Here is a 16850-nt window from a genome sequence, read left to right as displayed (position 1 = left end):
TTGTTTAAAAAAAAAAGTGTCAGATGGGGGAACAGTTAATTTATTTTCTTTGTGCATCTCAATTGTGCACTTCTAGCATGGTATACAAACTCAGTCTTTTCCCCTCTCTTTTCCCCAGGCTGTCAGCGCCCAATAGGCTTGTCCAATGGGAAAGCCAAGGTGTGCAGCTACAGCGGGTGGTATTACTGCAGCACCTGCCACGTGGATGACACCTTCCTCATCCCTGCTCGGCTTGTTCATAACTGGGACACTTCAAAATACAAGGTAATCCGCCTGCAGGTTGATTTGCTAACAAATGAACTGAATTGCTGTTTAAATCAAAACACAGACATCACAACAGGTAGAGGATTAAATGTATTGTCTGCTAATACTAGCTGCTTTGTCCCTCTAGCCAGAATGAGCCTGTCCTGGTGAATCTGCTCTCTTTCAACAAGATGTGCTGTCACTACAACTTCGTTAGTCAGGCCTAAGGCATTCCCTGCACAGAAGCAGCCGTTCTTCTCTCCTTGGTGGCATCTGTTTATCTTGGATTGGCACTGCTTGTTGATGCTGACCCACTGGAAACTGGTGTAACCCATACGCGGTGCTTGCAAAGTCCAGTAGGCCACACCAGAAAGATGTCATGACAGCAATTGTCAAATTGGGCCAGGCAGCCAAAAATAACGTAAAGAGAAAATTCTACAGTTGTTCACTTGTTACACAAACAGCTTTTTTAACTTCAGTAATCTGCTGTTTGCTGCTGCCTTGGTGGTAGGTTGTTTGGTAGGGGCAACTGTGTACGTGGCCCAAGGCATTATGCCAGCAAACATGGTAGCGGTGTTACTTTGCTGTCACAGAGAGCATGTGCTGAAACAACAAAAAACTCATAAGGAAAATAGACCATGCTAAAGCTTCAAACCTAACAGCAACAGTTAGAAGAGGCTGTTTGATGTTTTGTGTCTGTGAATATTATTATTATGGGCTATTTGAAAAGGAAAAAATTACCAGTAAATGCCCTATTAGAGGAAAGGCAGCTCTCTTGAAGATGAAAATTTGTCAGAAGAGGAGATTATTAAAAGGTAGGCAGAGCCTGCCATTGGGAAAATGATAGTCTTGTGCCATGAAATGAACAATTCTTCAGAGTTTATAAAGCTCCTACATGTGGAGGCCAAAAACCTCCTTTTCCTAGAAGCCGGGAATGAATATTGAAGAATTCTTTCTTTGGATGATTTTCCCAAGTACTAAACTTGCTGGCCCAAGACAGTATAGTTAGTCCTGACGTGGAGAAAGTGCATAGTGAGGCAAAGAGACCTCACTATCAAGGTATTGGTGATAATGCAAAGAAAATAAACTATTTTGTTTTTGGTGTAAAAACTGTACTATACTCTGTGCTCACTTCCTGTGGTCTAGGTATAGGCAGCTGAGGCACAAAACAAAATGAGACTTTGAAGCTTAAGCTTCAATTGAAAATCAAATTCACTGTAATTATTATAGTGAGAAATTATCAATTTGCACTTTTTGTAGACAGGCAGAACAGTTGTGAGGTGGTTTGGGGGCATGACCAAACTTGCACCAATGTCTGATTATGCCAAAGCACTCAGAGGAATAGATTTAAGAAAGGAACACCATTCCTTAGGTTGGAAAACACTACATCATCCCCAACTATTAGAGGGGGAATGGAGGGTCGCGTTGGGGTCACGTGCCAAAGCGGCAACGTTGCAGCTGAGCTGAGATCACTGGTTGGATTTCTTCAGCTTCTTCCTCTCCACGTATACGATAAATCTTTTTACTTTTGTGAAATCTGCTGTTTTCCCCCTTTTTGTTCAACTCTGCATATATATGCTTTTATCTATATCTCCTCTCTCCATTCAGAGGTAAGATGTGATGTCTGTTTCCTCCGAGTTGTCTAAAAGGCAACTTAGTGCTGGCTGCAGTACTTACTAATGGTAATGAAGCTGTATGATTCCTTAATAGTGTATTGATTAAATGCTCTGATTTGGCAAAGACAAATATTTTGCTCTACTTTCTTGAGGTGATCTTGGTATGAATAATTTCCATTTCCTTTGGGCTCATTTTCAAAGGAAGATCACTTAATCTGTTAGCATTTCACCTCCCGTAATTGGTGAATGTGCCTGCACAAAGCTATCCAGCAACATCCTAGAATGAAGCTGAACAACAGAGCTTCTCCTAAGCGCGCAGCCCTGCCCCTCACAGGTAGTACAGTAATGCCTGGAAGTGGAGCAGCTCCAGGCACAAACCACATTTGCTGGCCAGAACTGAAGCAGGGCTTAAGTTTTTGAATGCTTCTGTATTTCATACAGTCCAAAATGTGCCTGTCAGTCCACCGAGGAAGGAAAGTGAATGAAGCATTTGAAAAACTTCACTCCTTCCCGCTCCTCCCCGCTGCCATCTCTTTCTTCTCTGCAGGGGTCTCGGGAGTCCGTCGTGTCTATATCAGGCAAAGTAAGCACCGATACATACTCCAGGACATGGGCTTTTATGGTCATATAATGCGATTAAGCACATTTCTTTTTCATGTTGCATGGATTCCCCCACACCTAAACAGCATCTGTAAAGTGAACTTGCAACAATTAAGTAAGCTTTGCAAATGAAGAGGTTCTTGTCTGCTTTTGGCAAGACGGGAAGTGAAAAAACAGAAGCAGTAGAAATCTGCAGAATTGTGTCTTCCCATACCCAGGACCTTGAAAAGCAACAATGCACTTAACACCTGAAAGCATGCGGCTAAGAAAAGAAAAATCGCCTTGATTGTAATTAAAGGTGTTTCGAAGAACTTCACCTTCAAGCATGTTTCTTCTGTCATAACCAAACCAGCAGTTCAGTCCCCAATTCACTTTTTTATTTTCTGTCTCTCTGTTGTTTCCATATTTGTGTTTTTCATGTGTTTGTGTGAAGCGAAAAGAAAGAGGCAGTCTTGGGAACATCCCTTCTTCCTTTTGCTTATGCCAATGGGTTTCCCTGCTTACATGCAAAAACCAGTAAGTATAGCAGTTTGGTTCTGGTGGCTTCCAGCTTGTTCAAAATGCCAGACAAACACAGCAGGAAATGAACTTCCTGTGCCGGAAGGCTTCAAGGGAGGCCGACTTCTGGTAAATTGAATTCTGAAGTGCAAGTCTGCAGCTTCTAGAAAAGTAGAGTCAGAAAATGTTAGAATCCATCCTTGTGTGACATTAAAGGCTAAAACCTTTTTGCACTTTGCATCTCCCCATTCCTGCTAGTTTTATTTTAATGGGATGGGCTAGTCTCCCCAGAAAATGTGGAGGCTGTAAGTATGCTGATACATGTATTAATATCTTGGCTGGTAGCAAGCTCAATTATTATGACTGCATGACCCTTCCCATTATAAGACTTCGTTTCAGCTTCTTGTGACTTTGTCATGGTTGGTTATGTGAGTTAACGTTTTACATGACTTGCATGCCTGCGTCATGCATGCACACAGTGAACCAAGACCTACCTACCTGCCAGCCAGGGATGTCAGGCAAAGCAACTTTCCTGTGGTCACTGTTCCTCAGGTGCTTTGTTGGCAAGGAGAGAAAAAGGCTCTCCCCTCTCCCCGACCGTACACCACCAGAGCTGCACTGTGATACTTTGTCCTTTGGGATCTGAATTTGTGCAATAAGTAGAGCATAGGGCTACACAATGAATGATGGAGAATACCTGCTCTCTGTCCAGTCTCTATCCTAATATGACGTTCAGCTCCTATAGGGGAAAAAAAGATTCACGTGTCATTTAAAATTTTGCCTCATAATGTGTGTGTATTGCAGAGTCTCTCGGGTGACCTCAGTTCTGTCATTTTCTTGTTTCTGGGCCCTGAACTGCAGCCCTAGGAGGGTTCCCCCATACAGGGGTATGAGTATGCATGGGCCAGGGTGAAACAGTTACTGACAGTAATCCCATCTTGCTGATGGGATCCCATATCCCTGATGGGATCCCATATCCCAGGCAGCAGGGCAGGTGGATGGGGGGCAGCCCATCACTTCAGGAGGGGTTCAGAGCACAGAAGTAGGACTCCGAAGACAAGGCTGAGCACTAGGTCCTGCAGAGGACAGAAATTGGGAAACCCTCTTGTGTTTGGGACTGTATTCCCTGACTGCTCTTGAAATTTGAACTGAACACTCTGGCGTTTCCAGGCTTTCCTCTAGCACAGCATGTAAGCAAGCGCCGCAGTGTTGTGCTGGCAGTCCTAGGGCAGGGCTGAAGGATGACGCCTCGGTGGGAGGTGCAGTGCTAGTGGCTATACCGAGCATTCATGTGGCTTCTAGTGAACCACTGAATCTGTGATTTAATTTGCCCATCAGTGAAAGAGGACTAATATTTACTATGGATATGGCAGTTTTCAGGAGATGGCTGAGATAGTACAGCTGAATTGTTTAATGATCGTAAAAGCAGTTTGAAAGTAGTTGTTTAACTGCATTCTCTTCTGGGCACTGCAATTAGTGTGTCTAATAAAACATCAGCATTGCTAATGTTAGAACTCTTGGCGTATTTGGGATTTGTAGAATTTTGTTCTACAAAATCCAAGTTGTCTGTGCTGCTCATTACACAGTATGTTGTCGGTTCCTTCATTCAGGCAGCCCAATGCCTTGTACATGCACTGCTTAAAAAAAAAGAGAGAGAGAGAGAGAGAAACGAGTGGGATGTTTTATAGAAATAAGTGATATGTTCAGTATGACTTCCCTGGACCTGGGAAGTCTGTGAAATTGTGGTCTGCGGTATTTAAAAATATACATTGTATTATCTATGTAGCAGTTGGTGGAAAGGCTCTCCTGGGTGTGACTTATTATATTATTATTATGCATTGTGAAAAGGTTACAGTTAGGACTAGTTTTCCCTGTAGATACTTAGTAACTCCTGTCTCAGGCTTGCTCTGTTACTGGAAGTGCTGCTGTTTATAAGGACATACATTGCTTTTACGTACTTTCAATCTTATAGAACCAGAAGGGAAATAACTTCCTAAGTCTGAGGAGACTGTGGTGTGCCCTTTCTCCTTTTGTTAGTCGCATAAAAGGTAGAGTAGTTAGCTTAATTGTCCTTGCCTTGTCTCAACGTAAACACTGATTTAAAGCTTCAGGAGGACTAATTGACTTGCAGAACCCGTAGTATTTCTATATAGCACAGTTTCAAGTGGTTTGCAGTTCATTTCAGAAAATCTCATCTTCTCTTTTCCAGCTATGGTAAAATGCAGAAGTAAGGAATGAGAGGGAATTTGTCCTCCTCACCTCAGAAGTAGGAGTATCTTTTCTAGTGAAAATGAAAGTCTCAGTAATTTATCAGAATTACAGTAGCTCTTTGCAGGTGAAGATATAACAGAGCACTGTCATGAAAAAGGCATAAGAAAATTTTCTTGCAGATGAAATATTGAGAATGAGTAACACCAGTAAAAGCCAATTTTGTTTATCTGTATTTTTAAATATCTGAGTAGATGCGCTTCTGATTATTATTTTTTAACCATGTAGCTAAGAATGAAAGAAACGGGAGTAGTACAGAACACAAGAATTCTCTACACTGAGATAGTACAGTACAACTGTACAGTACAACTATTTTTAGTGTATATGTTTCCTTTTCTAATGTTATGCTTTTTTTTCCTTTTCTAATGTTGCGCTTATTTGATCTTTTCTTTCTTGCCAAAAAGAAAACAGCAAACAAACAAAAATATTAACAGGCAAGAACCTTACTGATCATAGTTTTTAGGCTTGGAGAACATCTAGTATGCATGTTACACTGCAGTGAAAGTATGTGTGGCTGAAAATATCACTGTACTTTGGATGAGCAATTAGCTCATACACTCTGCTTTGATAGGCTTGATGAAGTTTGACTTGGGTATAAGCAGAGGCAGTTAGATCTCTTTCAGCTTTGTCTTCACCTGTATCTGGTAACAGAATAACATTTCAGATGCAGAGAATGACTGACAGAGCACAGAGGAGAAGAGCCACTTAAAAAGAATTGAGAAGAAGGCCTGGCTAAACTGGTTGCTTTATTTTTCAGGTATCAAAGCAAGCCAAAGAGTTCCTGGAATATGTGTATGAGGAACCACTGATTGACATCCAACAGGAAAATCCCATGTTGTACCAGCATGTTGAACCTCTGGCAACTGTTGTCCGCCTGAGACAGCAGCTAAAATCTCTCCGGGCCTATTTGTTCAGCTGCAGAGCAGCAGTGGCTGAAGACCTGCGCAGAAGGTAAGGACCAAGGACAACATGCCGCACAAGGATATAGTTTCCTTGTTTTGTCATTTTTTTTTTCCGTTTTGTTCCCACAATCCAATTCTGAAGATGATACACATTTAGAAAGCTATTGTGCTTCTACCTGACTTCCTTGGGCAGCTGGGTTTCTACTGTCAAAAGAAAATGATTCTGGTAGGTTTTATAGGGCCTGAATGCCTGAATTTGTTCTCAGTAGCTATTAGCACTGAGGGGTGCTAATAGGGGTGCTAATGCATGCAGGGGTCATGCATTGTACCTGAGCATCCTTTACTCCTCAGGCTTCCCGACTCTGCATGAGTATTTTTAGTCACCTCAGGCTCCCTGTCACAGCTTCTGGCTCTCAGGTACTCACAATATGGTAGCCGCTGTCAGGACCGCTTAACCAGCTCACGGTATGGCAACGTGTGAGAGAGGCCAGAGCCAGCCTGCTGCCCTCCTCTGTGCTTCTGCCCTCCGCAGTGATCTGACCTCGCATGATCGCAGAGGCCAGATGCAGTCCCCTAGCAGGTGACCCAGCTCATGAGTTATGTGACACCAGAGCAGTCATGCTCCTGCTCAGCCACCATCTTCTCCATCCATGGCATGGCTGTGCTGAATGTTTTCTTTATTGGAAAATAAGTGGCCATAGCGCACAGCAGAAGGCATTTTGCTTGTTATTCCCTTCATACCGAGTTTTCCTTGGGGGGAATAGTAGGTTTATAAAAAGTGAAATTCATTTTGGAAGTGCTGTTAACTCAGTACCTTCAGCTGCTACTGCGTTTTCCTAATAGACTAAAAAAGATCAATCTTCTTGCAACCATCAAGCTACAGTTGTGCCCTTAAAAAGTTACTTTTGTTCTGGACCTCCTAAAGAGATGGGAAGCGGGCTGTGCCCATGCCGTGCTGTGGGGTGAGTGGCTGCAGGCACACGCAGCTGACTTGATGGTAAACACATCTGTAAACGTTTGTGTCCACCAGGTATGCAAGTAAGGCAAGTATGCAAAAAGGAAAGCCACGATTTTGGAATATTCAGCTGCCAGATGGTAAGAAAGCAGATGGCATTGATGGTTGTATTTTGAGCATGAAATTTTAGGGACAGGGGATCTGAATTCTCTGGGAGGGGGAGGAGAATGCACCAGTATTTTCTTCTCAGAAAGAGGAGTGATGAAGTCTGCTGTTCAGCAGATAACCTGTGTCTTTGCTTTGAATAGCTTCCTCAAGAACAGCTAAGAGAAGGATATAGCAGCAGGTTTCTGGAGAGCATTACTGAGCTCTTGTATGAGATCCACAGCATGCTAATATGCTTTTGTGTGTGTCTTAATGCCCAATTCCTATTATTTGATAGAGCAGCTTGCAGCATTTTAAAAAATTAGGTGGATTTTTCTGTTATCCCAGAGGGTGGTATTATCTTGCAGGCTGTCTTGCTATTCAGCTGTAATAACTTTCCTATACCATCCTCTTCAACTGCAATAAAACTAAAAGGAGAGCAAGACTTGTGAAGGCTGCTGTTCAGAAAAAGTGGTAGAAAATAAATTATGCCTTCTGATTAATGCTGAAGAAAAGAATGCCCTTAAAATAGAGAGGAAGAGGCTGAAGAGACTGAAAGAAGTTGGGTAAGAGAGTGAAAGAAGGAGATCAAAGGAGGCCCAAACAGAGAAATCAATGGACTAATGACAATGGGAAGAGGGAAAAGCAGGAGAATGGAGGAGATTCCAAGAGCCAGACCTGAGGGAAATAGATTTTAGGGGGGGTTCTCAGGAAAAGAAGAGTTACTGAGGGAACCCCAAAACCTGCCCCCAAAAGGGAAAGATGTTGAATGCTGAAGAAATTGAGAGAAGAAGGAGAAGGGATGAAAACGAGCACAGAAATGTGTGTGTTCTTTCAGGAAAAAAGCAGAGAGAAATAAGTTAGGTGAAGCATTTAACACCAGCTCTGGTTAGTATAAAGAGAGAAGAGGATGAAGCAGTGTAGGCAAATATGTCACCTCTGGTTTCACGGCTCTCGCTTGGGTGGTTGCGTTTTCTGTTGTATTGGCTGGACGCTGCTGGAGCCCTGCTTCCTCCTATCTCGGATTAAAGCTGAGAAGGCTTAGAAGGGCCGCTGGTGTTGTTTGGGATGTGCTTTGTTTGGTTAACGATAACCCTGAGTTAAACTTGGTCTCCTTGTGTGCCTGCAGCTGATCTCTGCATAGGGTGGCAAGAAGGACCCCAGCCCAAGAAGGGTGAGACTATACCAGGGTGTTACTTGTGTTCTGAGGAAGCAGCTCCAATCTGGTAGGACTTGTAAAAGTGCTGTAAAAGCCACTGAAGGAATGTTTCAAAAGCACAAAATATACCTTAGAATCCAGCTCCTTCTTGGATTGTGAAACCTGTGTCAGGATGGTTTTTGGTTCTCCATTGGTTCCTGAAGGTCTCCCCTAAGAGCTTTGCAGGAGTGGAAAGGAAGAAAAGTCCCTTTCTTGGAAGCAGCTATTCCTGGCTCAAAACTGGTCCCAGCGGCTTTGTTTTCTGCATGTAGCATCAAAGCATGCAGACCCTTGCTCTCAGCATGATGGCTTTACAGAGCACAAGAGAGCACAAGTGACAGGTAAACAAAGACAATATGTGATTTAAATTTCCCTTTGGCTCTTCACATGGGCACGCTGCAAGAAAAGGGGGAGTTAAAACAATACCGTTAGGCAGCATTCCTAAGTTTAGTACTGTTTCCTAGTTAGAAATGAAAGGCTGGGGGAGAGAATCCAGTTATCTGTCCTGCTCTAAAAACATTCTTTTTCTACTTGGTCTTCACCTTAGTATGCGAATGACTATTAATCACAAGCAAGTGAACACAGCATCTTGAAGGCCTGTCAGACCCATATAAACAGACTGAAACAAACTGTTAATATTGCTGTCTGAAGAGAACTAAAAACAGACTGATTAATTGTATTGGCACCTTGCTGCCTCAGGGACACTGATAGAGCCTGCCTTATTAGGGAAAAGCAGATCGTTTGGAGGTTTCTTTTATTAATATTATTTGCATTATCATATTCTTTAAATCTATACCTTGCTCTTGAACCCAGATCTCAAAATGAAGAAGGCAGTGAATTTGGAAACTCTTGGTGTCCTTTGGGAAGACAAAACTGTTTACAGTGCTTGTGAGTTGCTTTTTCTGAAGAATTCCAGATGGCTATAAACCAGGTTAGCTCAGGATCCAGTTGGTTTAAATGTGGAAATGTTATTTATAATGCCTGGTGTCCATAGATAAGTACTTTGGGAACTTTGTAAAACTTGGCATCTAGCAGAGTACTCAGAGCTGAACCACAATGAGAACTTTGAGGCAAGTGACCAAATAGAAAGAAAGGAAGGAAGAAAAGCAAAAGAAATCCTAAAAGTAGCTAGAAGGCACAAAGTAAAAATGATCTGCGTCACTAATAATGATTTCTTTTTCCCTGTGGCTCCTAAACTCTTTATATATTTTCAAGGGGAAAAAATAAAGGAAATTCAAGTTGAACAAGAGGTGCAATCAAACCCTCCATCAGTGCATGTCAGCAGAGTACCACTGAGACAGCCAGTTGATGCTCCTAGCCTGTTGTTGAGCATCCTGTTTTACAAGGGGCATCACTGCACCTAGTTTGCTGTGGCTGTCGCCTCAGTATTACAGCAGACATAATTTGCCCTAGCAGTCTTTACTCAACAAGTTCCTGCTTCTTTTGTTTGCCTTGCTTGTATGGGTGCTGTTCAGATAGAACCATACAAGACTGAAGCCTAGAGCCAACATAGAGATAGTGCAAGTGGAGCTGTGCAGATGCCAGCACAGCCAGCTGACTGTGTGACGATGGCCGAGTGGCACAAGTGAATAGGGGGGAGTCAGCCAAATAGCTCGGAGAGAAAGTCCCTAACTCCGTTAAACAACTAGGATATTCTGAGAAGCCACCCTAAATGGTGTGTCATTCTGGTTTTACTTTCTTCCCTTTATCTCTAGACATAAGTCACACTAACAGCTTCTCCCTGTGCCATAGTCTGTCTTCGTCCATTTTTGTCAAGGTCAAAGACTCTTCTAGTGAAGGAGCTGATAGTGTTTTGTTTTTTTTTTTTTTGGAAAGTCTTCAGGCACCTCCATGTCTACTGAAGGGTAGGCTAAACCTAGGTCAACTTCAGAGCTCTCTGGGATCTCTGCTCTCCGAGCTGCATTGCTCAGATATTCGTAGACAGATGATGATGGCAGAAAGTAGATGTTCTGTCTGCTTGTGCGGGAGGTTCCCCTACATGTTTGTGCTCCTTCCAGTGCCCTTTCTCTGGAAGTAGACCTCCTGTACAGCAGTGAGAAACTAGGGAAAAATCTCCATCTCGTTCTTCATCTCCTCTGTAGGATACCATTTGTCTATCAGCTCCAGAACAGCAATGTATTAGTTTTACTTAGGTGAACTCCCAAGCTGGATGCATTACGTAGCGTGTTACAGGAAGACCAAATTAGAGCTGGTTGTTGCAGCAACAGGTTAAAGGTACCCTTGCAGTGCTGCAGACGCATGGTCCTGGATGAGCCTGCTGTTCTGTCCGCACAATGCAGAACGAGCCCAAATTCAATGATGCCAAACAGTGAGGCCTTAGAAATATCGTTTCTGACACAGGGCTAGATTACTTTCAAAATATTTGTGTGGCAATTGGGAAACCTGTCTAAACACGTCACAGGAATCCTGACTGATCTTATGCAATCACTGTACCACCAAATGCACAACGTATGTGAAGTTGGGGCTGTGTCAGGTCATCTTTCAGACCAAGGACAACAGAAGGTTAATTAAGTCATGGCGCAGCCCTCAGAGGAGACTGGTTTTCTCCATTTTGTTTGCAGCAGGCAGGCCGTTTGGAGAGTGGAAAATGCCAAAGCAGGAGAACGATGACATAGCGTGGGAAAGCAGTAGACTACAAAAGGAAAATTTGGGCAGGGGAAAGGAACAGAAGGCTGTGATTTCCTAGCAGAGGGCTCTGAGTTAGATGAGAGTCCAACGGAAGCGAAAAATTTGTTGCACGAAGAGGGAGAGAGAGAAACTCATTCACAGGGGATATCTGGATATCCTGAGGGGATCTAGACCTAAGACCAAACAACAGCCAAAAGTGAGGAGAGATGAGAAAAGAAATGCAGGGAGGTATGCACATGCATTTGTAGTTCTATATAGGTACTGCATCTGTGTAATCATTGCCCTAGCTAAAATAAAGGATGTCTGTGGAGCGCTTAAAAATAAGACTATCTCTTTGCCTTCAACTCTTGTGTCTTTCTGAAGAAATAACTGTTCATGCAGGCTCCTTGCAAGTTTAAAATCTTAAAAAGCTCTCCCTAAAACTGTAAGAGGCTCAGGATGGAAGCTAGGTGGCCTTTGAGCTTTTGTTTCAACTAAGGGTAACAAACAGAGAGTGGAGGATCCAAGAAATGTGCCAGAGCAGCCAGGGGTGGCAGCAGTACTGCAGTCTGTTTAAGCCAAGGGAAGATTAAAAGCACATGAGCCAGTGCTCTACTGTGGTACCATCCAGCTGAGGAGCATGCCAAAGTGTGTGTAATAAGTTTTCCGGAGGACAGGCTGGTCTTTTTGTTCACATTAGCCTTTTCCTGTCCAGGGACACACCTGCGCCTCCTTGTCAAATACATCAGTAATATTAGGCATCTTTCAAAATGGTAGTTTTTCTTCTTCTCCTTCGTAAGCTAGATTGCTGCTACTTTAAATATTACCTTTGTTTTCACTTCAGAGCTTGCAGCGAAGATTCAGATGTGCACCTCACAAGAATAGAGAGCATTTTCTGGTTCTTCATTTCACTTTAAGTTAATGGAGGATCTAAGCTATTTTGATTTCAAAATGAAGCTGTGTGCCTCTAATTCTCTGCATCCTGCTTTTAATGTCAGTGATACTTAATTCCTGGTTTTGATCTGTAGTAATTCTTGCCTTTCACAATCTTGCTTAAGTAACCACAGAAGAGAGAAGAGTTTAGTGGGCTGCGTTTTAGCAGAAAGTTTATATTCTGATTTAGGATTGCTGATGAATGGTAAGAATAACTGTTTGTAGGGATGCTCATGGGAAGTTTCATTAACAGCATTAAACAACACCTTACTTAGACATACTTGGCATTAAATCTAGCCCTCAATATGGGCTGCTCCCAGCACATAACCAGAAGAGTGTTTATACCTCATGAACGTGAAGTGGTTCCACAAATGCCTTTTTAGCCAAACCTCTAGAATTAAAAAAAATCATTAATCTAGTGTAAATACCACAAGAATAAAACAGACAAATAGCATTGGGGGAGGGGAATGTTTTTATTGAATTTTTGACTTCTGAATCATTAGATTTTTGTCCCAGTTCCCTGAGTAACTTCTTGGTTTGACTTGAAGGCTGGGGTTCTTGTCTCCCAACTACTTCCAGGAGCTGATTTTCAAGGAAATGCCCTGTATCGAAAGCCTGAATAAAACTACAAGAATTGGCAGGACTGGAAAAAATCCTCCCTTTTCCCCTCCCCTCTACTGTTGTTCTCTAACTTATATTAATAGGTGGCATGTCAAATGAATTGCAAGACAAAATCTAGCAAGAGATGTGTTTACCCTGCCATGCCTATCAGGGATAGTATCTGGGTAATTTACTTATATCCCTCTGTACTTGTTAGATCAAATGGTGACCCTGCAGACTGACATGCTGAGAGTGAGACTGGTGTGCGCGTGCTGCTCCTCCCTGCGTGCGTGGCCCCAGCTGCCAGTGGGGCTCGCTGCTGGCAGTTTAGAGGTGCTCTTGCTTGTCGTCCGCGGCAAGAACGCGTTCAGTCTGGTGGGAACAGCAGAAACCAGTATGTCCTTGCCTGCCAGCTGCCTGAGTTCACAGCCTGGTACCGATTTTAAAAGTAAATTGATGGTGGTGCAAATTGCTACGCCAGGATACGAGTGAACCGTATTGGCTGAGGAACGGAGGTGGTACCTAAGGTGCTGCGTCAACTCTGGGTGTAGCCGTTTCCGGCAGAAGGGTGGAGAGGACCCCGGAGTGCAACTGTGTTTTGGACTGGTGCATCTGTATCTACTGTGAGTCAGAGCTCAGTCATGCAATTATCAACCTGGTCAAACAAGGCACTCCTGGCTGGCACATGAAATCATGGTGCCAACCTTTTTTTTTTTTTTTTTCTCTCCTCCATGTCTTAGCAGTTTTCAACAGGCTTTTCGCAAAAGACTTGGTTGTGCCCACCTGCCAGCTAACTTGATTTCTTTCGACTGCAGTGCAACAAGAAGAGTTTGCTCTGCTTATCACATTTGTACTTTGGTTATAGTGTCAGGCTTGGGCAGATTAATTGGTTGTAGCTCTAGCAGAGCTGTCAGGGTATTTAACCCATTGGAGAAAAATTACCTAAGCTGATGATAAACAGGCTTTAAATGCAGAGCAATTACTTAGTGCTAACAAAGCACCATGGCTACACGCTTTGTCCAAATGCAAAAAGCAAAGCCTTATCAGTGACTCTGTTTGCAGGAGGACACTAAAAGATAACCTTTGTTTGTATATATACTTACCTGATAAGATCATCTGAAAGGGAAGGGGTGAAATTTCTGATTCTGTCTTTCCTGCAGGTTGTGCTTCAGATTACATAGTATCAAACAAAAAATTGTAACTGTTGCAAATTGAGAACGCTCAATTCTTTGTTTTAGTTTGATCCCAAATCTCCTATGATGGGTTTCTTTCCTGCTTGCCTTGATTACTTTTATTCCTAGCACATTACAATAAAGCAGTTTAGAGATCTTTAACCAGCAGGACTTTGGATTTCATTGTTCACAGGGACTGGCAAAGCTAAAGGACTGGTTAGCATTGAACTTAGTTTGTTCACTGCAAACTTAACCCTGACTGGTGGCCAGGGTTTACCGCGCAGCAATCCGGTGACTCACAACTGCTCTGTTACCGGTGATGGTGAAACTGGGAGTTTCCAAACTGCATAAATGCTGAGGAGATGCTTTTAGTGGGACATGCACTCAGTACCATTTGCCTCTCAAGGGTTGCAGGTCACATTCTGAGGCAGCAGAGGTTTGAGATTTTATTATGATGAGTCGTAACACTTTTCATATAACCTCTGTCTAGCTCACTGCAGTTCTTCCTGTGTTGTAAAATTTGACTTAAAGGATTGTTTATTGAATGCTTTTAATTGACAAATTAAAAAAGAAGTTCCTTGAAGAGCATCAGTCAAAAGATTTACGAAACTCATTATCTTGCATTTTGATTTCAGATGGGGATTTGCCATTCAGAGTTTGTAAATGGCCTTTATATTAAGGGAAAAACTTAAAGCACCAAATGCAAGCCCACGTCTTGGTCTTTTCAGATCAAGGCCTTATATTAAAGCAAGCATACTCAAAGCTCTGTCTTATGTTTTCTACTGAATTGTTTTTAAATATAGTTACCTCGGCCTGCTCTGTAATCTCTGTCAAGATCTTAGACCAAAGTGTGATTTTTTTAAAATCTATTTGGACCCCGTGTGGTATTTTTGTCTGGTCATTAATGCAATGGCATGGTGTCTGTGTGCACCCTATCTCACCCGCTGTACTCTACTGGCTTTGGATTCCCTTGGCCAATTTCAGTCACAGCTGGCAGAAGGATGGAGATGGCAAAGACATTAAGTTCTTAACAGTTATATGAGGTGTCTGAGTAAAGAGGCAAGCGACACTAAGTAAGTCCTATCTGCCCCCTATTGAAAAGGACTTTAATAAGCCATCACTTCGTTATTCTGAGAGAACCTGTGCAGACAAGCAAGCCATCGGAAACTGGGCGTCGTTCATTTTGTTGCTTGCTCAGCTGTTTAGCTGGTGTGAATTTCCTGCGCCAAGTGATTTATTTGCATTTTATAATGACAATTTTTTAAAATATGCTCGAGTTTGATATTTTGGTGCATTTTGTGCTTTTGTTCCCCATTAGCTAGAGGTTGACAACAAGTGGCTTCAAAAGTCACATTCAGGTAGCAGTTGGGTTATGGACGTTTGTTTTCTTCTTTCCAGATGGAACTGGTGGGTATTTGCTAGAGGGGAATCTCAGTCCCAGACTTGCAGTATAGCAAGATGTGTTTTTGAAACTACCACTCAGCTCACTGCAGCTGTGCTGAATGGTCATCATTTGTATTTTAAAAGGTCAGGGACTGGGCCACCTACTTCTAGGCCACTTCAGAGGCTTCATCCTCACGCAGCTGTGGGCTCTCAAACTTTGGTGGTGTAGGCATGTGCTGCAGGAGTGCCCTGTCCCCCCACATGTATTGGGAACCACACCGGAATTGGTCGAATTGTTTCTGTGAGAAATGTTGCAAATGCTGCTGTAGACGCAAGCTTTAGACACTCAGCTGTTTTCCTGTGGCCCACCACAACTAGAATGTGATTTTCAAGTCAACAGAAGGACTGTAAATCTGAAGCTGGACCAGCTTTACTTACTGTGAGGTTTTCTTAATGCCTCAGTCTCCATAGCAATGTAAGTAAGTGCTCCTTCCGCTTGAGTGCCTCTTCTGCATGTGTGTCTTACTGAATACTGGGAGGGCAGTGCCAACATCTTTTCCTGGAAATAAATTTGGGAAGGAGGAGGAGTGTTGGATGCTGGCTCTGCTGGAGTTGGTTACTACAAACTAACAAAAAGCACGTGACTGTGACAGAAGGGCAGACTGACACATGCTTCGTGGACAGGGACCGATCCAGGCAGGGAAGGGCTGTCACCAGCGGGAAGGGCTGTACTGGCCAGGAATACCCGACAGAGTGGGGCCAATCATGGGTTTGGTCCTCAACCGCACTCTTCTTATTAGGAGTCTTATTAGGAATAGATTTTGCAGGAAATAAAATGCAGTCCTGGAAGGCAGGGAAATGAGGTATTAGTCACTGATGTTAGTCATTGACAGCTTCTGCCTCATGGGCTGTTCAGGCTAAAGACTTTCCTTAGCCTGAGAAAGGAAATCTTTCATTAGCTAATTATTTTCCTTAGCAGTGCTGTAAGGGTGTCAGCAAATAACACAATTCCTGGCAGTGCTACTGCACTGTCTAGTGCCTGCCCTGTGTGATCAGGGGAGAATGGTGGGGAAATTTTAATGAAATAAATTCTGTCAGGGCTGGAAAATATGAATAGCTCCAAAATGCTGTTTAGAGCTGACCCCGTAGCAATCAGTTCTGATAATCTTCTGTGTACAAATGAGGAATCCGCATGTTGTCTGATACCTGGATTTCGACTGTTTTCTAGCCGTCTTTGACATTGTGCCAAACATAATATGAAGGCGTGGTGTTGAGCCTCAGAGCACTTACAAAGATCAGTTAGCTTGCTACTGAAACACATTTGCCTCCAATAGGAGCAATGATATAGCCTACAGAACTGAAAGAGGAAAGCACAATATCCCAGGGAGACTGCACCTGAGGATTAGGTGGGCAGGGTGGATCTACATGCTTGGTGAGTCAGAAGTGGCAAGGCCACATTCCCGCTGCCGGCGGTGTGCCATAAGATTGGCCGTGGCAGAGTTGTCAGTGCCTTGCTAGCAAGACTTTTCCCCTCCCACCCCAATGAAGGTTAGATTTTTTCAAAAGTACAGAAGGACTATGGGGCCTCATAGCCACTCGCTTTGACAGGAGCCAGCAGTGCTAGCCTCTTCAAGGCATCTTTGAAAACGTCAGCTTAAAATAGTTAATGGACAGTTGATGGAGCAGAATAAGCTAAGGAGCCTCCTTTAC

At 43.1% G+C, this 16850-nt stretch overlaps 1 protein-coding gene across 4 annotated transcripts in view; it reads left to right on the top strand.

The window, feature by feature from the left end:
- PLEKHM3 (pleckstrin homology domain containing M3) overlaps positions 1-16850 on the top strand; it is a 100459-nt gene that overhangs the window by 35807 nt on the left and 47802 nt on the right. For all 4 annotated transcript variants that reach the window (XR_011141819.1, XR_011141820.1, XM_068948096.1 and 1 more), the window contains exons 4-5: positions 119-264; positions 5983-6176. Coding sequence is in view for 2 of the 4 variants with exons in the window: in XM_068948096.1 (XP_068804197.1) it covers positions 119-264; positions 5983-6176 (340 nt within the window). In the remaining 2 variants the exon portion in view is untranslated. The remainder of the gene's footprint in view (positions 1-118; positions 265-5982; positions 6177-16850) is intronic.

Source organism: Struthio camelus, chromosome 6 (assembly GCF_040807025.1).
Source record: "Struthio camelus isolate bStrCam1 chromosome 6, bStrCam1.hap1, whole genome shotgun sequence".
In the NCBI taxonomy this organism is placed as follows: Eukaryota; Metazoa; Chordata; class Aves; order Struthioniformes; family Struthionidae; genus Struthio; species Struthio camelus.
The sequence above is the reverse complement of the archived record's forward strand: the minus strand, read 5'-3'. Positions and strand labels throughout refer to the sequence as shown.